This window comes from Pelecanus crispus, chromosome 13 (assembly GCF_030463565.1).
Source record: "Pelecanus crispus isolate bPelCri1 chromosome 13, bPelCri1.pri, whole genome shotgun sequence".
NCBI classification, from domain to species: domain Eukaryota; kingdom Metazoa; phylum Chordata; class Aves; order Pelecaniformes; family Pelecanidae; genus Pelecanus; species Pelecanus crispus.
Window position 1 is genome coordinate 14,285,469 of NC_134655.1, and position 22,843 is coordinate 14,308,311.

The 22,843-nt window shown below is 47.7% G+C and overlaps 1 protein-coding gene across 1 annotated transcript; it reads left to right on the forward strand.

Annotated features, from left to right (window-relative positions):
* The first annotated feature begins 5,221 nt into the window (after positions 1-5,221).
* Positions 5,222-22,231, forward strand: LOC104034121 (UAP56-interacting factor-like). Its single transcript, XM_075720761.1, has 9 exons — positions 5,222-5,303; positions 9,427-9,570; positions 12,935-13,077; positions 18,781-18,908; positions 19,738-19,819; positions 20,251-20,294; positions 20,381-20,455; positions 21,131-21,242; positions 21,996-22,231. Exons 1-9 carry the CDS (start codon positions 5,222-5,224, stop codon positions 22,089-22,091), a joined length of 906 nt encoding a protein of 301 aa, XP_075576876.1. The 3' UTR covers positions 22,092-22,231.
* Positions 22,232-22,843: the final 612 nt, after the last annotated feature.

Here is a 22,843-nt window from a genome sequence, read left to right on the forward strand (position 1 = left end):
TCAGCACTGACCTTTTTTTGCATCCGTTAGAGACTTTCTTGCTTTAAGCAATTAAACACCAGAGCTTTCATAATGTTCTTACTATGCTTCTTTATGAGTAGCCTCAGTCCTCCTGCATGTGTGAGGTACTGAGATAACACATTCACTGTTATTTCAGCACTCACATGATCCTTGTGCCATCTCCGTGATAACTCTTCAATTCCTTCTCACTTACTTTGCATATCAGTGCATGCTCTATTCCTAATTGATACTGCATTTCTTCTTCAGACCTGCAAGTGTCCACAGCCTCACACAGGGAGTTGAAATAACATAATCTCCAGAAAACTGGATTCAAGAGTCATGCTAAAATGGCATCATCTGGTCCATTTTGAAAGCAAAGCAAGCAAACCATATATTCCTAGTTAGATCAAAAGGCAAATGCCACACTGTCTGTGCTAAAGGATTTGTCTGAAACACCATTTTGAAAGACCTAGAAATAGCTCAAAATACTCCAGTATCTGATGCTTGAATAGAAAAGAAGCAAGCAGGATTCTGTCTAGCTGCTTTGGTGAGCAGCTAGATCTGTTCTTAAAAGTCTTCTTGTACAGACCACAAGACAGCAGATCCATTAATGGGAAGATTCCTGGTACCTTTTCCATTGGGAGCATCTGATTAATTGTACAGCTAGCAATGCTTCATCGAACACCAGAAAATACATTTCTGAAGGCAGGGGGGAGGGCAGCCTCTACCCTCAAAGTAATTTCAAGTACCACTTATTCCAATTACATGCACTGAAAATACCTCCTTGTGGTGCTGCAGAGGCCTTTATCCTTAACTGATCATTCTAGTGTAAATTCTAACAGGATTTTTCCTTTTGTTCTAGTTTGAATAACTTGTTTGCCATGCAGTAGCATACTTGCCTTGCTTGTTTCTTGATAAATTTAGAAATGTAGCCCTTTCAGTGAAGGCTTACTTTCATAATGAGAGACCCTGAGAAGCAACATGAACTAAAACTATTCCTACACTGTAATCAGAAGCACAGCAGCGTGGTGTATCTGTGTATCTCTGTTTACTGGGACATAGCTAGGCTGGTTACAGATTGCACTGAAGCTACCAACTCCCCTGTCATCCTGCACATGTGTGTGTTGAGTCCAAGCCCGTGCCATTGCAATTATCTTTTATCAAGTATGCCATGCATTTCACAAGCCACGTCTCTGATACACAAAAGACAGTTTAAGATAAGGAGTTACTGTTGTCACCTTGTCCTAGATAACTGCGGACGGGATGATCAAGTGTATTGTGCTTTAATACAAATCCTGCAGACCTCCAGATCTAGACATGCATTTTTATGGTATGACTTTAAGGATGTTCTGCATAGTCCAGAGGTATAGCTAATGGGTATTAGCCAATGGTATTTTAAGAGTAGTTTTGTATGTACCAGGCTGAGCTGTCAATTTTAATATGCGTACAGAGAGAGAGAAGAAAAAAACCCCAACAACCCTTCTCTAAATACCTTGTAGTCTTACAGTATTCAGGCTGCATCTGCTAAATGTGTGAGAAGCAAATTATAGAATTTGTCGTTAACTGTTAACAAGACGTGGTTGACCCGTCAGTGAACAGTTGTTTTCACTGAGCAGAACTCAGTGATATGTGCACCTCAGCCACTTTATTGCATCCAGTCAGAAGTTCTACATAAAAACTGAAGTATTATCATCAATGTAGCTCACATTCTGGGAATGTATAACATAGGGAAATATTGGCGTAATCTGGAGTTTTCTCAAAAAGCCTGAAGAACAGTTTTATTCTCTTCCATCTTCTCAAGAAGATGATTTTCAAGTAGCAACATATGATTAAAAGGCCATGTTCAGCATCTAACAATAAAACATAAGCTCTTCGGTGGTGGCGCACCAATTTCGGAACAAGCTAACAAAGCTGTACCACTACCAGTGTTCCTCATTACGAGCTGAGAATTATGCTCCTGTAGTTCTCATGAAGTAAAAACCCTAACCACCCCCCCTTGTGGGCAAAATACAAAACATCACAAAAGTGATCGGTTTTTTGGCCCATTGAGATAAGCAATTGTTCATGCTTTGAGCAATTCTGATATAGGGTGGCGTGCTTCCATGCCCACAGATGTATGCATGCAGATGCTAAACATTTCCTTGACACGTATTCCAACAGCCACTCAGGCTTAATTCAGAAGAAAAAACATTTGTTTGCAATTGCATCATGTAGTTTTGGGTCCATTTCACTGAAAGTGAACACCCATATTTTTTGTAATTTTGTATTAAATGACTGTGATATGAGGTACCCCTGGGAACAATAGACAAAGTGGTCAGCATTAATTTTAAGATGCATATTTTTGTATCACAGCATAAGATTTATTACAACAACAAATCATCACAAGTTATTTAACATGCAGAAGATTCACTAAATCTACCAAGAGACTGAGAAAACAGTTTAGGTAATACAAGTGTTTGAATGCTGGCATGTGTTCTCTTCTCCCACTGACTTCTAATTTTATTTGTTTTTTGCTAAAAGCCTTCCAGGGTTCCTTGGGGTTTGATTATGTGACAAGAAGAGCACCTGATAAACTGAAAGGCTCACTGCCCTAAAATAACACTTGCTCTTTGTGAAAAAGTTCATTATGCATGTGCCCTCCAGAGAAGGAATACCTGGCACCTTTGGCAGAGGTGCCCCAGTTTTCTTTGAGGGCTTTAGCTTGACGGCTTGTTGCCACAGTATCATTTAGTCAACACAAACCAGTTCTAGAGGAAAGCAGGACAAAAATTCTGTCGTGTTTTTTTTTTTCCTTTGTTCCTTTCTTTTTTTTTTTTTTTTTTTTTTAAATAATCCTACTTTAACCTTTAGAAAGTCACATTACTGACATTCCTTTCTTAGGATGCAGGGTCACTCTGTCTGCCAGACACCTGCAGGCCTCTCCAGTGCAGTGGGATTGTGCTTTAGAGGAGGTTCTGGCTCTTAAGGCCTTTTCATCAACTCCAGCATGTGTCATCTACACTGTTAATGTGAGAAATTACTCAGAACTGACTTAATGGCAGTGCTTAGACACACGTGCCAAGACGTTAAGGGGTCAGAGGCTGGCAGGTGAGAGATAACAGAGTACATACCAGCTTGTACTTCCCGGATGCAGAAATACAGCTTGTAAAGGTTTTATCACTGCCTTCAAAGCTATGTGCTTAGAGAAAAACAGCTAATTAAACCTCTCACCTGCTAAAGTAGAATTTGCTGCAAAAGCTGTGTTGTAGTTCAATAAAAAGACCTGTCATTTGAAAATAACTATTATAGAAGCTGGTATTTCTAAACTCTGCCTTTGTCTTGTATTGTCTCAAATGTTTGTTTCACTAAATGTGATCAACTGGAAACACTCTTGGAAATCTCTCAGCTGTTGCTTTCAGATTTTCTGAAGATACAAGTACGTATAATTTTGCAGAAAGCCACGAAACCTTTCATTACACTGTCCTCACAGCAGGACCAACTCCAGCTTCTTCCCAGTGCGGACACCTGGGTCATTCAACACACAGCTGGCCTGTACCCAAGGGAGACTCCAGACCCCTCCTGCAGTCCTTCCCTCGTGGTTTCCAGCAGCTGCTGCTTCACAGCTGGCTCCAGAAGACCTCCTTCTCCACCCCCCTCATTAGGTGCTAGAAAATGACACTGCTACAGACCTCCTTTCCCCATCCATTGCTAAAGGCCTGGCTTATGTGGATACTTCCAGCCCTTTTGCAGCAGCCACAGCTTCCCTGGCTGCTCTGGCCAAATTGCTGGGAAATTTTAATGATTCCCTTTGAAGGAAAGCTCTTGGACTAGGGGGGCATTAGAGCCAGGGCTCCCCAAAGAGCAGCAGCACTCCTGGGACACCTTGTGTGTCACAGAAAATTGCAAATGGGGTACAATGACCTTAGTTCGTAACATTTCACATTAAAATGCTTTAATGATCACCCTGCAGTGTCATTGCAAGACAGCTAAGGTTATTTGTTGCTCTCTCAACACTGTTCTGTTCTTTTCTTTCAGGAAAGAATAGTTCCCTAAACCAACACTTTCAGAAGCACTTGATCTTGCTAAGAGCTATACACATACCGGGACACAATCTTTGCCCTGCTTTATTTGCATGTAGAAATTTCTCTCCCATTTGAAGTGCAAGCTGGGAGAAAGAAACTGTCTTGAAAAAAACAAGGAACTGTCTTGAAAACACAGAACATGCAGACTTTGTTCTGAGATTTATATGGCCTTTATTATGTATGTGGTGTGGAAGATTATTTCAGAGCATTAATTATATAGAAACTTTAGAAAAAACCCATGCTATTCATCTAATGCACAGTACCCTTTTGGAAGAGGACTGGTTGTTCTCCCAGTTCTTCTCTTCCGTTTGTTTTTGTTTTTTTAATCTGGCTTTAAAAGTAGAGGAAGATGTTTTAGCTCACATTTTGTATTCAAACTGCAGAATAGCACCAGTGCCACAACCAATGTGACACAGAGACTGAAAGATCTTCTGAAGAATCTGACTTCTGTGCGTGATCGGGATGATGCTGAAAGACCAATCCCGAACGGACACTTGCTCCCCAAGAAGCTCACAAACAACAGACTTCATGCCTGAATACAAGCCAAGAGTGCCCCCGTTTGTAGACTTACCTTGTTTTTCTAGTCTTAAAAATGAGGCAAAGTCATTCCTTCTTTTACATAGCTGAGAAATGACTGATGGGTTTTTAAGATACATCTGCTCTTGGCACAAACCCCGGAGGAGAAGGATTCGGGAGGGAGAAGAGGAAGGGTGTTAGCACAGAGGCTGGGGAACGGTGCTCAGGAGAGAGAGCTCGAGGGGAAGCGCTGGTGAAAAGGACCCCCGAATAAGCGGGGAGGCTGCGAGGGCAGGCACCTCTGCAGGGTGCGGAGGGGCAGAGAGCCCGGGCAGAGCTGGGCAAAGAGAGAGGGCCCCGGGGCGCGGAGGGCAGAGCTGGCTGGAGAGTCGGGGGCTGGAGGGGAGGCCTGCGGGGCAAGCTTGGGGGATGCATGGGAGGCCGGACGGTCAGCTTGCGGAGAGAGCGGGTGTCCGGGCACAGAGGGCAGGGTGCTGGTGGGTGAGTGCCGGGGCAGGGCTGGCCAGGGTGGGTGCCGGGGCGGGGTGCCGGTGGCGGTGCCGCCGCGGGGTGCCGCCGGCGGGTGCCGGCACATTCCGGGCAGGCGCAGTGGGCGGCGCGGCGGCACTGCGCGCTCGGAGCCCATGGAGGCGGCGGGGCCGCAGCCGGGGCCGGGCCCCGCGGCGGGGCCGCAGCCGGGAGCCGAGGAGATTGATATGTCCCTGGGTAGGTCCGGCGGGGCGAGGGCCCCTGCCCGGGCGGGGGGCGGCGGGCGGCGGGGCCGGGCCGGGCCGAGGACGCTCGGGGGGAGCCTGGCCCGGCCCGGCCCGGCGCGGCCCGGGGCTCCGTGCATCCGCGGGGCTGGTCCCGGTCCCGGTCCCGGTCCCGGTCCCGGTCCCGGTCCCGGTCCCGGCGCGGGGCTCCGTGCGCCCGGCGGGGCCCGGGGGTTTGGTTTGGGCTTGTGTGCGTCGTGGCGGGGTAGGCAGAGTCGGGCAGCGGAGCGTGGCGTGGCCCCGCGGTGCTGGTGCCCGCCGGGGGCCCGCCCCCGGCTGCGGTGGAAGGGGACCGGGCAGGAAAAGGCGAAGAAATATCGGGGGGGGGGCGGGAAGAATCGCGGCTTCAAACCCATCTCTGTGCTTTGCTGGCAGCACCCTGTAACTTCAGAGGGGAGACCTTCAAGCGCCGCGGGTTGGGAGAGGCTGACATAAATGAGCCCTCTATTGAAATAAAAATATGAGACATATCCTCGGGTGTGCAGGCTATTTATAGCAGCTTGCTTGTGATGCTTGTCATTCCTCTGGCACTGGATATGTGAACTGTGCATAAACAACTGCCCTTTTATAAACTCCGAAGGCCTGGTCTCCGGTGGTTGGACGATAGATCTTGGTGGATTATCGTGTTGACATCTCTGCTGTGGAAGGAAAGTCCACCAGCACCTTTAATTATTGGGTCAGCTTCCTAGCTGAAACCTTGTGTCATTTCTTCCCAGCAGTGAGCAACTTAGTCAGGAATAGCAGAGCATTTTCCACTGCAAACTCAAACCGATCCCTTGGCTGATGCACCCTTCCTTATTTTAATGGTGCTGTGAGGATTTACAGCAATAGTGGGTCCCTAACTTTTCATCTAGTTTTTTCCCATGGTGTTGCACGCCCTTTTTCTGTTTGCTGACATGCGATACTCCCTTTGCTTTTGCTCTCCCTTAGTGCTTCCCTTGGTCAGACCTCCTGTGGTCTACCTCCATGTTCAATCTGGAATACACCTTACTCAGGGCAGAAGAGAGAATTGGAAAACAAGAGCCCTGGTGAAGAACTGATACTTTTACCATCAGGTGCTTGTTTCTGTGCTTTCAGATAGATTGGGCCTTACTTGAGTTAGCAGTTACAGGAAACTGCAGGAGTTACTCTAAAGCCACCCTGATAGATCTAATTCTGTCTTGAGGGCGTAGGCGTACCTTAAATGACCTCTCAGGATCGCTTCCAGCCTTATGTAGTACTCCATTACATTGCTCTGTTAATCCCATCGTATCTATGGGCGCAAAAGACAGGGTAACAACTCATACCCAAACAAAAAAAGACACTGAAAGGTGACAGACCAGGCACCTGAGTGTTCATCTCCTCTCCGTTCCCAGCGAGCTCTTCCTCGCACTGTAGATAGCCCACCCTTGGAGGCCTGTGTCCACCTCCCTGCAGAGCAAGCAGAGATGCTGTCAATATGCTTCAAAGCAGTCTGTGCCCCAAATAGCACATGTCCCAAAGGCACACTTAGCTGGGAACATTAATGCATTCATACAAGAACATTGCCCAGCCTCTCCTGGCGTGCTCTCTTCCTGGCAGACTTGATAGAGAAATCACAAAAGCGGTCACACAGCCTATTCTTACATCTGCTCTTGTTTGTTGTCCCTGGGCTTTGTATTAGTATGGACACAGGAGTTTCTTGGTAGAAAATGACAAGTGACAAACGCTGGAGGTATGATGTGCTGTTTGTGATAATCACTCATTGAAAGCTAATGGCACTCCTATGCTTCCACTCCAGTGATTCATTAAGGAGCTGGAGTAGCCACTGCCTCGGAAAAGGCCTGACTTGGACACTTCTTTCCTCGCTAATTTGTTAAAAGTAAAGTTAAAACATTCTGCTTCGAGCTTAACAGATATGGCTTTATTACTTGCTAAATATTTTCTGGAAGGTTTGAGGTAAAAGAAGAAATTGTTGGAGGATATGAATTAATGAGGAGATGTCCCTTTACCTTACCTCTTCATCAGAACAGCTTGAATTAAGAAGATCCCTTTGATTTCAAACCAACTCGTTGAGAACTGAGGGGCTTTGAGCTGTTTCTTGATAGAGCTCTGCATCTAAAAGTAGTTTTGTGCATGGTCCAGATACCTCAACTTCCAGTCTTTTAAAGAGTTAGAAACACTTGTTAAGGATGGGCATGAGCTTTCAAAACCCTGTCAGGTATACTCTGGATACTGCAGGTAGATCATCACCTTCCTTTGTGTCCCTTGTGCTCTCTCTGTCATAAAACACAGCACTTCAGTGCAGCTCAGGGGATGTGCAGCTGGTTACAGCAACAATGCCTAGGGAAAGCACTCGGGATGCTTGGCTGGGTCCAAACTGGTGAAACACAGTGGCAAAATGTCCTTGGGAGAAATTTTGTGTCGTCTTCTCAGTGCTACTAATATAGTTTTAAACCAAAAGTGTCTAAATCACAGGGGAAATAATCTGCTGTTTCATGCAGGCTATGTGCCTTGGGAACTGCATTTGGATGGTGTCTTGCAAAGAAAACGAGAAACATCTCATAGTTCATGGAAGAGCTCAGTAGACTACATTTTCAGAGCTGCTTAATGAGAAGTTTGGGTGAGGGGAGTCCTGGGTCATTGGCAGGACATCCCAAATCCATTTTGCTGCAGCATGAATGCATTCAGGCTGTTTTATACCCCTTTTGTGGTGGGGTGGTGATGGGGACTTAGAGGTGAGAGGCAGCTGTGCCTGGTGCCAGCGCTGGTACTGCAGCAGCGCAGGAGCTGGCTGGTTGCCCTCCCTCCTCTGTGAAGAGAGCTGTGCAGGGTTCCCAAAATATTTTACTGCTGCTGGCAGTGGGGCAAGTGTGGAAATCAAACTGACGTGTTCAACGTGAAGTGTGACATCTCATTCCCTTGGTGTGGTGCAGACAGGTCTATATGGGAGAGCCCAAGCTTTGCAGGGGAGAGCAGGCATCCCCTGCGCAGTCCTGTTGTATTTGGGATGTTCTTCCTCTCTGCTTCACCACACAACAGCAGAAGCTAAAAAGTTCTTGCTCTGTGGTTGACACATCCTTATCCAACTGTTTCTAGGTTAGCTATATTGAGTAATTAAGCAGGAGCATCTACCCCAGATAGTCAGAAAATCAGGAGTCGGGTCCTGAAGATTGTGGAACTTAAAATACAAAGCACTGCTGATATTCATTGTGTATGTTACTTCTATTTGCTCATTGTTTTTTGTGCCACAGAGGTTTATGGCTTCAAGCTTCATCTCATACCACTGAGGGCTAGAAACTTGCTTTGTTTTTTTAAAGCACTGAGGAAAGACATGCAGGTAGCTGACTTCAGGAGATGGGAATTGAAAGGAAACTCCTACAACCGTCTGGTGAACCATGAGTGTTCGCAGGATCATGATGTCCCCTTTCTTGACAGTCGCCCTGTACAACTGAGATTCCTTGCCTGCAGCCCTCACATCGCAGCCTTCGCTGCACCAAGCTTCAGCTCTCCCCTTTACAAATTTAGGGGCTAGGGGGACATTCATCCTGCTTGTGTTTGCATGACACTTGAACAGCGTTTGTGTTGTTCATACATCAGGGACACGTTCTCTGCAAGGGGTAGTGCGTGTGTCCCATGCATGGCAGGGGGAGCCCTTGGAGCGGCCGTCACAGTGTGGGTGCACCCATGGGTGCTTCTGCCCATTCTCCCCTCTTTGACCACATCTCCTGCAGCCTCCCAAGTCAGACCTTCTCAAAACATGTTCTCTGCCCAGCACCGAGCTCCTGGTGCCCTTGCAGAAACATTCTTCCTTATGCTTGTGGGAAATCTGCAGGATCAGATCCCTTGGTGGGATGTGGCTCTGAAATCTGTCCTGCATGTGGTGGATACGTGCTGGATGGCAGCACATTTTTAAATAATTTGCTGCAGTCTAATCTCCAGGCCACAGGAGCCAAGTAAATTGATCCTATACTTTCTGAGCTAAGCTTTGGGCCAGCATAGCTCACATAACTGCAAGCTCCATTTTTACTGTGGACAATTGCAAGCATCAAAAGTGGGAATCACTGTTGGTAGAAAGTGCAGGTTTTATGGGTTTCCCCTTTGCCATTTCAATCTAGATGACATCATAAAACGCCACAGGAAAGAGCAAACAGATGCCAGCACCACGGGGGACAGGCAAAGGCAGCAGGTCAAGAACAGGAATTCAGCGTACGGGTATGGGCGGCCCCGTTTCCGCACCTGGATGCAGAGGAATTTGCAAGGTAGGTGAGTGCCATGGGATGGCGGAGATCTGCCAAGCTGGAAAACATTTGTGTAACAAAATACAGCTCTTAAATCCTTCTCCTATCTAATTCCTGTGTGTGTATAAGATGTACTCGGGCTCTGAATAGCTTTTCTCTCTGCAACAATGAAATATTAGGGCCCTTTCAGAGCATAAATTCATCCATTTGTCTCCCTTCCACTCTCTCATGAATTACTAATTCAAAGTGACTTAATATCTGTTCTCTATTCCCTTTTGGCTTTGCATATTTTAATTATGCCTCTTCCTAATCCTCTTTTTCCCAGAACACACTTAAATTACCGCTTCAGTAACTGTCTTTGATAGCTCAGTTATTGGAGCTAATTTGTCACTTTTGCCAACCATGCTATTTTTATGATGAGTTTTTTTATAATACTGTCTGATCACATACTAATCTATGTTTGGTTCCACTGGCTTTTATCTACAAAACCAAAGTGATCTGCTGCATGAAATGCCATCTTTATCAACATTTTACTTTTTATCTTAAATTACTGCTAAATCACTTCATTGAAGCTACTAGTGACATTTTGCAGCAATGTCTTTGCAGTCTTCCCTTGGAGTGCCAATGGCACATCAGGACAGTGGGGTTGCTGGGAGCAATCCTGCTTGTCTCTGATCTGCCTCCCACTCTCATGTTCTTGGTCTCCACCACATATTGCCTTACCAAGAATCGTTCCGGTTCAAAACAGAATGATGATAATTGCCCTTTGCAAATTGATTTTTCTGTCAAAAACACAGGCTTTGATATTCCTCCACACTCAAGTGACTACTGCATGCGGAGTCAAATAAATCAAACAAAATATTTTTTTTTTAGCTATTCCTTAGAAAGGAGAACTTTTCTGTTCATTTATAGAACTATTTCTGCTAGTCCTAGTATTTCATGGGTTTTAACTGAGTCTGAATTCAGCCCTGCCAAGTGCAGGGACTCACCATGCTGTGTGGAGCTGATGTCAGTAGCAATTTTGGGAAGCTCAGCATGACTGGGAATTTAGCCTATAATTCTTTGTGGGCTCATTTCACTTCAGTCCCTGCTGAAATGCAGTCCTTTCTGGGCTGAGATGTGATAACCATTATCAAAATGACGATCAGAACAGCCCAGCCCTGTAATGACAGAGCATGGAGAAGGGTATTACGCTGATTAAACCAGCAAGAGAATTCATGCAAGGAAGCTGCTGTTATCCCTCCTGCAATATGGCTTAAACCATTTCCCCAGTGGGGGAAAGATGATTTTTAATGACAAGAAATTTGAATTTCAAATCTCCTCGGAGCAAGAGTCTGTCAGACATTGGAGCTTCTCCCCAAACTGGACTTGCTGAGCCAGAGGTGCCTCTTGGCCAACCCAGGTGTGCTCAGCACCAGGCTCTGAGCTGGCACCCAAACAAGGCAGGGGGGTCTTCCCCAGCTGCTGATGCTGTGGGGTTGTATTCAAATGTTCTTTCATTAATAAATATCTGCCAGACTTTTTGCAGAGATGGAGCTTCTCATGTGTCACACTTCAGGATACACATGACAGACCCAGGCCTTGGTCCCCAGCTGGTATACACGGGGTACCCCTTGGAGGCCGATGGCTCCGTCGTTAGTTATTTACACTGGCTGAGGCATGCCTGAGTGCACTGCTGAGCAGAGGCTCTCTAATACGAACTGACTGACAGGGGCATGATTTTCTAGTCAGGGCTGCCTTTTGCATCAGTCCCTCCCATTGCACCGATGAAATACCCAGGAAAGGCAGCTGAGCGCAGTCTGTCTTGCTGCAGGGGAGATGCCCTCTCCAGGGTGCAGGAGAGCTGTGTTGCAAGGCTTGGTGGCCCACAGGAGAGCAGTCTGGCAAACAGGCAAGAGAGAGGGGCAAGCCCAGGATGGTTGTTGGAGGGAACAAGAAAGGGAAAAACAAACTGTGAGGACAGAATCAGGAGGGGAAAAAAGGGCCATTAAACACAGCGAGACCCCATCTGGTCAAAAAGACACAGATTGCCAAAATTCAATTGTTTGTTGGGAGAGGACCATTTACACACCAGCATTTCTGTGGTGAGAGGACATCATTTGCAAAGAAAATAACTACTGGCCCCACAGAGCAGCATTGCATTTTTTGTGAGCGTTCCCAACCAGCACCTCCGGCTGTAGGGAGCAAAGCACCCCGATGCGGTGTTCGGGAGGTGCTTCCCACAGGCATACCCTGATGCCCTTTTGTTCTAGAGCCAGAGCGGCTCGAATCATCTTCTCTTGTATTCCAGTGTAACCAGCCCATGCTGGCGCTGACCGGTGTTATACCCTGGGGCTGGAGCCTTCATTAATCACTGGGTGATGCCCCCTGACGGCAATGTCACTGCTGCCTCAGAACATATTTTAATTGCTCCAAGTCATTATAAATTGCTGTGATGTAGGAATAGATGGCATAGGATTAATACATGTGTCTGACTGCTCTGTGGTCTGTATCAGTGAGGTTCTGCTATATGGTGCAGGGGTTTAACCGCACTCTTGCTGTCCTCTGCCATGCACTGATTTATGCCTGATTTATACACCCCTCTGAGTACGTGTACACATTTCACTGATATAGCGACTCAGAAAATGTCTACTTCATTATGACTACAGAAGTTTATCATGTGGCATAATTAGGCTTTAATGCACTGTGTCTCCATCTGACGGAGTGCTTTCCTCTCACTCGACACTTCAGCACACTTCAGAATCATAAACAGGCTTAGGAGAAAACGTTAAATGCAAGATGGGCTGTTGGTGTGTATGTACTGTGCAGTTACATAAAACAGCAGCAGAAGGTGCCCCCTTCAATATATGCAGTAAGTAAGGATATGTCAAGCTAAAAAAAAAAAAAAAAAAAGTTATGGTCCAGTCTTCACTTATCAAGTGCTATAATATGGGCATTCAGAGCTATTCCAGGCTGCTGTGGGGTTGGCTTCCGGATGCTCGAGTCACTTGCGTATCTGTGTCAAAAAGCTTTTTCCATTTCACAGTTAATTCATAGCAGTGTGAGCTCTAACAACAGATTGACAGGTTTCCTGATGCGAGTGTTCCTGCCTTTATTAGGAATCAGAATTGTGGAAGGCTTTTCTCTTCTATATTCTTTGAAATCAAATAATGTGTTTGTCAGTCCTACATATAGTAAGAATGTTAGTGAGACATTGGAAAGATAAATTATTTAATATTCTGCAAAATTAATTTACTTTCCTGAAATAAATTAATGTGATTTTGCATCACTATTTATATATATACTTGTATACATACTGTCTTAAGTTAACCTTGTAATCCATTTGCAAAACTGTAATCATAAATTGAGTTTTGAAGGATGCTAAAATAAGAGTTTATTTTCGCAGGACCTAACCGTTTTAGAAGAGGGTTTGGACAACAACAATACAATCGGAGACAATTCAGGAATACGGTGCCCGGTCCCAGGAGGAGAGCAGCTGCCGCATTAAATGGAGTGAGCCCTTTAAATCGCCAGGCGTCAGCTCAAGAGGTAGGGGGGTAAGGAAGCTACAGCTGTTCCCAAATGTCATGTACAAATCTGCTGGATTTTATGATCCTGAATCACCCCAAAGAGCAATCTACATAAAAAATTTACAGGCACCATCTTTTATGTGCCTGTGCACGGCATTGGTATACATAGGTGAGTAGAGACACATGTGCATATAGAATAGCAATTTTCCAGTTGGTTTTATAAGCTTATGACTCGGCATAATTTTACTGAATCAGTTCTCATGGGTTTTTAAAATTTTTTTAAAATGTGTTCTTAAAAAATTTTAAAATATTTCCATAAAAACAAATTCCATCTTACTCATCTTACTATTATCATTTAGAGGAGGCATGTTAAGATTCACCATTATTTGTCCTCCACCCAGAGCATTTTCCAAGGTCCAGTGAAGTCAAAGAGTTTTGTTGACTTTTTGTTGATGTTTTTGTTGACTTTTTGAAGACTTTTGTTGACTTCAGGTGGCTTTGGTTCAGAGACTTACTTTTCACTAGCAAGTGGGTATCCCCCCCAGAGACCCTGATTCCCAGTACTGTGACAGCCATGGGTCAGATTGCTCATATGCTTCAGATGCTTCAGATGCTTCAGATATGCTTCAAATGCATTGTTTTTCATTCATGGCTTTCCCTTTTTCAAGTTTATTTAAACTTTAGGTCTTGTCTCTGCTCAAAAACACTTTAAAAAAATTGAAATATTTTCATTTGATTTTGAGATATTTTTAAGACTAAAGAGATGGGAAGGAAGGTACGTGTTCACCATTAAACTAATTCTTACAGGTTTCTTCTGAGTATCACTAATATTAAACTGGCTTGGTGCAGAAGGTGGAAATCAAGCGGGTAGATAGTTCTGTGTGAGAGGGAGTCATTTTTTTCCACACTGATGGAGATCTGCTCGATTAGGAGGTCACATGCTCAGTAAGCTTTTAAACAAACACCAAAGTAGCGAACGTGATGGCACGTTTAATGGCTGCATCCTGGGGGTATAAATAAGAGAGCCCTAAACTGAGCATGCATATGCATGAGTGTGGTTATTCCTGAAAATAAAGGCTGTGATGACTCAGATATTGAGTGTGGCTGGGTATTAACAGTAAGTAATAAGCTGTTGCTAGGAGGCATAATTCTACAGTAGCTTCCATTTTGCAGAAATAAACCAAGTGGGAAAATGTGGTAACACATCTCAGTTAGTGGGTAGTAATGGGGATGGTGGTTGTCCCACAGAAATAAATGGGATAGAGTCTGTGGCAGTTTGTATAAGTAACTGCAGGAGGACCTCACTGCTGAGGGGTCTTCTGATGTGCTTCATGCTTCAGGGCTTGGACTGGGCAACGTTAAGTGCCCAGACAGGTCATAGTCATAGGATACTCCCTCCTGAGGGGAACGGAGGGTCCAATATGCCGGGTGGACCCTCCTCATAGGGAAGTCTGCTCCCTGCCAGGAGCCCAGGTCAGAGATGTCACCAGGAGACTTCCCAGCCTGGCATGGCCCTCAGACTACTACCCCTTACTGCTCTTCCATGTGGGTGGTGACGAAGCTGCAGTGCATAGCCCAAGGGTGATTAAAAGAGACTTCAGGGCCTTGGGACGCTTAGTGAGGGAATCGGGGCCACAGGTCATCTTTTCCTCCCTCCTTCCAGTTGTGGGAGGTGACATTGGTAGGAACAGGCGGATCCAATCTCTTAACACATGGCTCCGAGGCTGGTGCCACCGTCACAACTTTGGGTTCTTCGACAATGGGATGGCCTACATGGCACCAGGTTTGCTGGCGACAAATGGGAGCCTCCTTTCTCAAAGAGGAAAGAGGGTCTTTGCACAGGAGCTTTCGGGGCTCATTGACAGGGCTTTAAACTAGATGTGAAGGGGGAGGGGGAACGTACCAGGCTTGCCTGTGACAAGCTGTGGGATGGTACGCAATGGTTAGAGGGACGGGGTGCTACTGTGAGCCCTCAACCTGTTGCGCAGAGGCATGATGGGGACACTGCAGCACAGTTGAAGTCTGGCAGAGATGAGCTGGGGGCTCCTGAGACAGATAGAGCTCACAAGGAAACCTTCGTGAAACACCCCGAGGGAAATAAGCGATGTTCCACTGAGAAGGTGACATGGCCAACAGCCCAGATGAAATGCCTCTACATGAACGCACACAGCATGGAGAACAAACAGGAGGAGCTGGAAGCTGCTGTGCTACTAGACAGCTACGACCTGATTGCCATAACCAAAACCTGGTGGGACGAATCCCACGACTGGAATGTGGCTATTGATGGCTACAGGCTCTTCAGAAGGGACAGGTGAGGAAGGAGGGGCGGAGGCGTTGCCCTCTACGTAAAGAAATCAATACAGTGTGAAGAGCTGTCCCTGAAGAATAGCCACGAGCAGGTCAAAAGCTTATGGGTAAGAGTCAGAGACAGAGGTGACAAAGGGAACCTTGTGGTTGGTGTCTACTACAGGCTGCCTGATCAAGGGGAGCCTGCTGACAAAGCCTTCTTCCTCCAGCTCTGGGAGGCTTCGCGCTTGCAGACTCTTGTCCTGCTGGGGGACTTCAACCACCCCGACATTTGCTGGAAAAGCAACACGGCGAGCTGTAGGCAATCCAGGAGATTCCTGGAATGCATAGACGACAACTTCCTAAGCCAGGTAATAGACACCCCTACCCGAGGGGACGCGATACTGGATCTGATGGTCACCAATGCAACTGAGCTCATCTGTGATGTCAAGACTGGAGGCAGCTTGGGCTGCAGTGATCACGCATTGGTGGAGTTCACGCTCCTGAGGGACATGGGAAAAGCGAGGAGTACAGTCAGGACCCTAAATTTTAGGAAAGCAAACTTCCAGCTCTTCAAGGAGTTAGTCAGAAGGACCCCCTGGGAGACGGTCCTCAGGGACAGGGGAATGGAACAGAGCTGGCAGATCTTTAGGGACACCTTCCATAGAGCACAAGAGCGCTTAGTCCCCAAGTGTAAATAATCAGGCAAGGAAGGGAAGAGACCAGCATGGCTGAGTCAAGACATGCTGGTCAAACTAAAGAGTAAGAGGGAACTGCACAGGCAGTGGAAGCAGGGACAGGCGTCCTGGGGGGAATACAGGGAAATGGCCTGGTTGTGTAGGGAGGAGGTCAGGAAGGCCAAGGCACAGCTGGAGCTGAATTTGGCAAGGGATGTAAAGAATAACAAGAAGGGCTTCTACAGGTATATCAACCAGAAAAGGAAGGTTAAAGAAAGCGTACCCCCCTTGATGAACAAGAAAGGCGAACTTGTATCAACGGATGAGGAGAAAGCGGAAGTACTCAACAACTTCTTTGCCTCGGTCTTCACTGGCAGCTTCTCTCCTCACCCCTCCCAAATCGATGGACCAAAAGATGGGGACCAGGGGGGTGGAGCCCCTCCCACTGTAAGGGAAGATCAGGTTCGAGACCACCTGAGGAACCTGAACATACATAAGTCTATGGGACCTGATGAGATGCATCCCAGAGTCCTGAGGGAATTGGCTGATGTAGTTGCCAAGGCACTCTCCATGATATTTGAAAAGTCATGGCAGTCAGGTGAAGTCCCTGCTGACTCGAAAAAGGGGAATGTTGTGCCCATTTTTAAAAAGGGAAGAAAGGAGGACCCTGGGAACTACCGACCTGTCAGCCTCACCTCTGTGCCTGGGAAGATCATGGAGCAGATCCTCCTAGAAGATATGCTCAAGCCCATGGAAGACAGGGAGGTGATTCGAGACAGCCAGCATGGATTCACCAAGGGCAAGTCGTGCCTGACCAACCTAGTGGCTTTCTATGAAGGAGTGACTGCATCAGTGGACAAGGGAAAAGCAATGGATGTCATCTACTTGGACTTCTGTAAAGCGTTCGACACAGTCCCCCACAACATCCTTCTCTCTAAATTGGGGAGATATGGGTTTGATGGCTGGACTGTTCGATGGATAAGGAATTGGCTGGATGGTCGCATCCAGAGGGTCCTGGTCAATGGCTCGATGTCCACATGGAGACCGGTGACAAGTGGGGTCCCTCAGGGGTCCGTACTGGGACCGGTGCTATTTAACGTCTTCATCAATGACATAGACAGTGGGATCGAGTGCACCCTCAGCAAGTTTGCAGACGACACCAAGCTGAGTGGTGTGTTCGACATGCCAGAAGGACGAGATGTCATCCAAAGGGACCTGGACAAGCGGGAGAGGTGGACCTGTGTGAACCTCATGAGGTTCAACAAGGCCAAGTGCAAGGTCCTGCACCTGGGATGGGGCAACCCCCGGTATCAGTACAGGTTGGGGGATGAAGAGATTGAGAGCAGCCCTGCGGAGAAGGACTTGGGGGTACTGGTAGATGAAAAGCTGGACATGAGCCGGCAATGCACACTTGCAGCCCAGAAAGCCAACCGTATTCTGGGCTGCATCAAAAGAAGCGTGGCCAGCAGGTCGAGGGAGGTGATTCTGCCCCTCTACTCTGCTCTGGTAAGACCTCATCTGGAGTACTGCGTCCAGCTCTGGGGCCCTCAGCACAAGAAGGACATGGACCTGCTGGAGCAGGTCCAGAAGAGGGCCACCAAAATGATCCGAGGGCTGGAACACCTCTCCTATGAGGACAGGCTGAGAGAGTTGGGGTTGTTCAGCCTGGAGAAGAGAAGGCTGTGAGGAGACCTTATTGCGACCTTCCAATACTTAAAGGGAGCCTACAGGAAAGATGGGGAGAATCTTTTTAATAAGGCCTGTTGTGACAGGACAAGGAATAATGGGTTTAAACTAAAGAAGAATAGATTTAGAGTAGACATTAGAAAGAAGTTTTTTACAATGAGGGTGGTCAAACACTGGAACAGGTTGCCCAGAGAGGTGGTAGAGGCCCCATCCCTGGCAACATTCAAGGTCAGGTTGGATGGGGCTCTGAGCAACCTGATCTAGTTAAAGCTGTCCCTGCTCACTGCAGGGGGGTTGGGCTAGATGACCTCTAAAGGTCCCTTCCAACCCAAAGTATTCTATGATTCTGTGATTCTATGATAAGAGTCAATGACCGAAAAGAAACCTAAGCAAAGCTGTAATGCTTGGCTTGTGGGAGATTTGCGCTCCATTGAGTAATTTTTTTTGGTATTTCTGCACCACTAGAATGAAACATTCTTCCTGGTACTTGTAGTTTCATGCCCAGGAGCCAAGGCACACATACTGATCGTTGACAACAGTGTATACTAAGTCCAAATGTTGAGACTACAGCAACACTGCTTGGTAGAAATATTGCTGCCATAGATACAAAAGACTATGGAAGAGACCATGTTTTAATAGATTTAGGGAGTAATCAGTTTCCCATCAAGAAAATATCAAAGGAGGAAAAAAAAAGCACTTGCAGAGCAGGGTTGTTCTGTTGCAAGACTACAGAAGTTGCAAAGGCAAAACAGTTGGGAATGAGAATACAGGGAATGCAGAGCATACAGTGTGGGGCTGAGCCCCCTTTGAAGCAATTGCAAGTGGTGCTGAACGTGTCTGAGAGCAGTGAGGGATCCGCTGCAGTGTCAGCAATCGTCACCTGCACTTGGGAGCAGGCTGGATTTCGCTCTAGGCAGAGCCAAAAAAAATGCCAAATAAATGCACTGGCTTTTCAGACAGTGGCAGTCAGCAGAGGGAAGGACTGTCACATGCTGCCACTTGCGCTCGCTCCCTCTTCGTGCACCGAGATTGCAGCGCGGGTGGCAACTGCTGAACTCTCACTGCTTTTTCAGGGCAACAAGAACAATGATGCTTTCGCCAAAAGCAGCAGCAGCGGGCAGCCGGAGGGACGGCGACGGCCACCCCCTGGCCCCAAGAGATTCAGAGCAGCTGCTGCCAGCACCCAGGCCCCGGGGAGAAGGTAAAATCTTTGGTAACTCTGGGCTTTTTTGGTTTTCAGTGATTCCCTGTGCAGCTCCTGGGGCTCTGCTCTCAGTCTGTGCCAGCTGCAACGTGAGAAAAATACCCCTGGGTATGTTAGAAAAGCACCTGGAAATAAAACCTCGTGCTGGTAGTTAGTAATTCAGGTATTAGATCTCTCATTTTATTTTAGAAAGCATGGAAAATATGACCTTTGTATTCCTATTAAACTTTTCCTCTGTCTCTTTGGGGAAAACTTTTGAGGGGTGAAATAGCATTTATTTTCATCAAGGCAGGAAATACAGATTCCAGCCATAAGGGATAGGCAGAGAGAGGGAGTCTGTCCCAGTGAGGGGCTGCAGGAGCAGACGCTACACGCCAGGAGCTGTGACGAAGGCAGGCTGCCGGGCGCTGGGCACAGTCTTGGTGCCTGTCCAGTTGTGGTGCTTGTGTTCTCTGAGCTCAAAAGCAAGCTCCGTTGCAATCCCCTCTTTCTCTGCTTTGAGCAGGGACTGAATGACCTCCAGAGGTCTCTTCTGACCAGATTTTTTTCTATGATTTTCTTCCATGATTTTCTTTTTTTTTTTTTAATGAGCAATGTTCAGAACAAACACAAGCTGTTGTTTCATTTGAGCAGAAAAACAAATTCCTCTGAAATCCTTTGCTGGCAGAAAAACCCGTTGGCTGAACTTGGTAGCGCACAGCCTCATTTGCTTCTCATACTGCTTTTTAATACCACACTGGGTTAGGTATTTAAGCATTAAACTTTAGGAGAGACCTGGCATCATATTCACCTATGTCCTTTTTTCTCTCTCCTCCTTTACCGGCAGGCCTTTCCTGCTAAACAGGGGACCAGCCTTCCAGCAGAAGCAGATGCCACAGCGGTTCTCTAAAGACAGCTTTCAGAGAGCGGTCAGTATCGAGACTTTTTTCTGCAACCTGCTGATGGTGACAAGCCTTCAGTTTTACCAGCCTTTGCCCAGTTGTATCTTTGCTTCTAAAAGTAACTGGGAGAGATGGATGACTTTAACAATTAATATATTCCGAGGAAAGTATTTGCAGGACAGGCAATTTTTAATGCAGCTTAATATTCTGGCAGCTGGAAAATAAAACTTGGGCAGGTGATGAAAGTACACCTTGCAGCTTATACAGCAGCACAAGCAGGGAAAAGTAAAGCCACCCCATACAGATCACTGTGCCAGTAGGAAACCCAAAATTAGCAAATTTCTTGACAACGTGCAAGGAAAGAGCTGTTCAGATACACCAACTGAAATACTGGAAAAGGAATCATTGTTTCTGAGAGCTAATTCTTTATGTCATTTTTTTTTAAATATATTTCACAGCAGATGGATGCTAATGGAGAAGGGAAACCACCAAGGATGAGAAGGTAATTGGTGAACAAAGGCATGCTGCAAATGCGACACGCTCTTTCATGCTCAAATCGAAGCTGGATACATCTCCCTGTCTTGGCAGGTGGCAAGTGAAACCAAGCCCTGGAGCAGTTTTGACGGTTTCTGTGGCTAATCCCCAGGCGGGCCAGACTGGCACGTAAGTAAATGAGGTGATTTGTTAGGATGGGAGCCCTACAAAAGCCATTGCAAATCCCTTTAGCATTATTGCAGCTTCGCTTATTCTGTAACAAGCACGCAATGAATGGTTCAGACCCAAAATGGTTAGCAAATGATGTCTCATTCCCTTCCCGGAGTATCTGAAAGGAGACGGTAATTACTGCGTGGCTCATTTGTTATCCAGAGTAAGGAGAAATGGAAGTGCTGGCAGCGCGTGAGAGGTGGCAGGCTGGTTGTGCTTGCTGTGGGGTGTCACGGGGGAAACTCCACACGCCCCAGAGGGACACCGCATGCTCGCTGTGTAAGAGGAGCGCAGAGGCTAGAAGGGGGCAGCTTCACCCCTGGGCTGAGCCAGTGCGGCTGCAGGATCTGGCACCCAGCTAGGGGCAGAAAGAAGGGTGGGTGAGGGCACTTGGCACGTCCTGGGCACAGAGAGCACCCCATGATAGCCTTGACATGACATGGCCCCCAGTGCTGAAACTCTGCCTGCGCGGCAGCTCTCCTGGCACCCTTTAGACTCACGCAGGCTGCCATGAGACATGCCATGAGACGTATGGGGCATGCAGGTGTCTCCTTTCCTCCTTGCTGGTTTGCTGGTGATAGGAAGTGAGCTGCCTTAGCATCCTGAGTGACTACAGATCTGTGCTTTCCCCAGGCCCGGATCCAAGCGCCCGTTCCTGCGAAGCCAGAGGCCCCCGCCACGGGCAGCCAAACCCCAGCCCAAGGGGGTGCTGCTGAGATTCAACTTCCGCGCGATGGCCAACCAGGTAGAGGATTGTCAACAGGACAGGCAGCGCCTTGCACCCTGCAGCAGCCCTACCACTAAGCTGTTAACATCATGCTCAGGTTTTTGGGGCTGCCAGTTGGGTTTATCTAGCATAACCCAGGAGGAAAGTCCTGTAGCTGTGTTGGCTAGGTTGCCTACACTGAAGGCACCTGAGAAGACTGTTCAGCAACTACAGACTCAGCCCAATTTTCCCCGCTCTGTTGGCCCCTCTCGGCCTGCCCATGTGCTTGCTTGGAGTGGGGAGATGTTCCTTGTGAGGGGTCCTGGGGGGGGGGACCATTTCACTGTCGGTGCTCCCCACTCCTCAGAGACACACAACACTTCTGAGCTTTGCTCTCTCTTTGCTTTGGTGACCTTCTCAGTGCCACGTTTTATGTTGAAGTATGGTCCAAGAGCCCTGGGGCAGGTCAGAAATCCTGCTCCACCTTCTTCATTGCTGGTGTTTCTTGTCTGGACAGTTTGGTTTTACTTGATGCCTTGTGCTCAAATGCCATCTGCTTGCTCCTGTTCTTGCCGAGGATGCCCAGTGTCTTGGGGCTGGGCACTGCTTGGAGGCTTTCCAGACGCACACAGTCTGTCAAGCTCCTTGTCTCCGTGTGCTGAGTGGTTTAATTGACTAACTGGCTGTGAAGCGCCGTCCTGACTGATGGGCTCTAATCAATACCCTGCTACAAGTTTGGCCGTGCCTTTGCCACAAGACGCGGGACTGACTCGCTCTCCCCTTCCCCTGCAGACCAGCCTGACGCTGGATGAGAGGTTCTCTGGTCTGAGGAATAAGAGGCGCTTTACAGCAGCCAGGAGCGCCGGACGGACGGTCACCATGCCTTAGCACCGCATGCTCGTCACCCAGACTGCCCATAACAGTCCAGGGCCCGTAACGGGCAGCTCAATAAAACTTGTTAGATTTCCTCTGAGATAGCTAATTTGGCAATGTGCCGTCTCCTTCCTTACACGCAGAATGAATGAGTGATTGAGGGCAGGGATGAGGCAGTGTGAGAGTTGGGGCCAGAGCACAGGGCAGGTGGGACATGAGCGGGATGGTGGAGAGGGATGAGCAGAGATGGATTTGCTGGGAGTGCTCTGCCAGGGAGCTGCGGGACTGGCACCAGCCTTGTCCCACTGCCAGGGCACCCTGTACTGCCCAGGGTGACTCCTGCAAGAGGGAGGGGGCCCAGCTCCAAGCCATACCCATGGAGCCTTCCCTGCATTGACCCGTGGGTGGGACAGGGTTGAGGACACTGTGCCTGCCTGCGTGGGAGACAGAGTGGGGAGTGGAGCATGTGCGGGGCTGAGGGATGTTCCCCAGCAGTGGCACCAGTGGGGATGGCTCCAGCTGCCCGCATTCCTCAGCATCCATCTAATTGCCTGATTTGTTGTGCGTGCAGGCATCCCTGCCCAGAGGTTTGCAGTGTAAGACCCCTCCATCCTGAAAACATTTCACTCTGCCCTGATAGTCAGGCCTGAGCACCTTGCATTTCTCTTTGGTTTGCTGTGCTGTTCTGACTGCTGCTGCTGGCCCGGTTGTGGGGACAGGGTGAGACGTGCCATGCCATGCCACTGGAGTGACTATCCTCGGCGCGG

Excerpts from the sequence above, each read along its gene's own strand:
- LOC104034121 (XM_075720761.1), top strand. The coding sequence starts at position 5,222 with ATGGAGGCGGCGGGGCCGCAGCCGGGGCCGGGCCCCGCGGCGGGGCCG. Across the intron at positions 5,304-9,426 it reads GGAGATTGATATGTCCCTGG|ATGACATCATAAAACGCCAC; the intron begins GTAGGTCCGGCG and ends ATTTCAATCTAG. Across the intron at positions 13,078-18,780 it reads GCCAGGCGTCAGCTCAAGAG|GGCAACAAGAACAATGATGC; the intron begins GTAGGGGGGTAA and ends CTGCTTTTTCAG.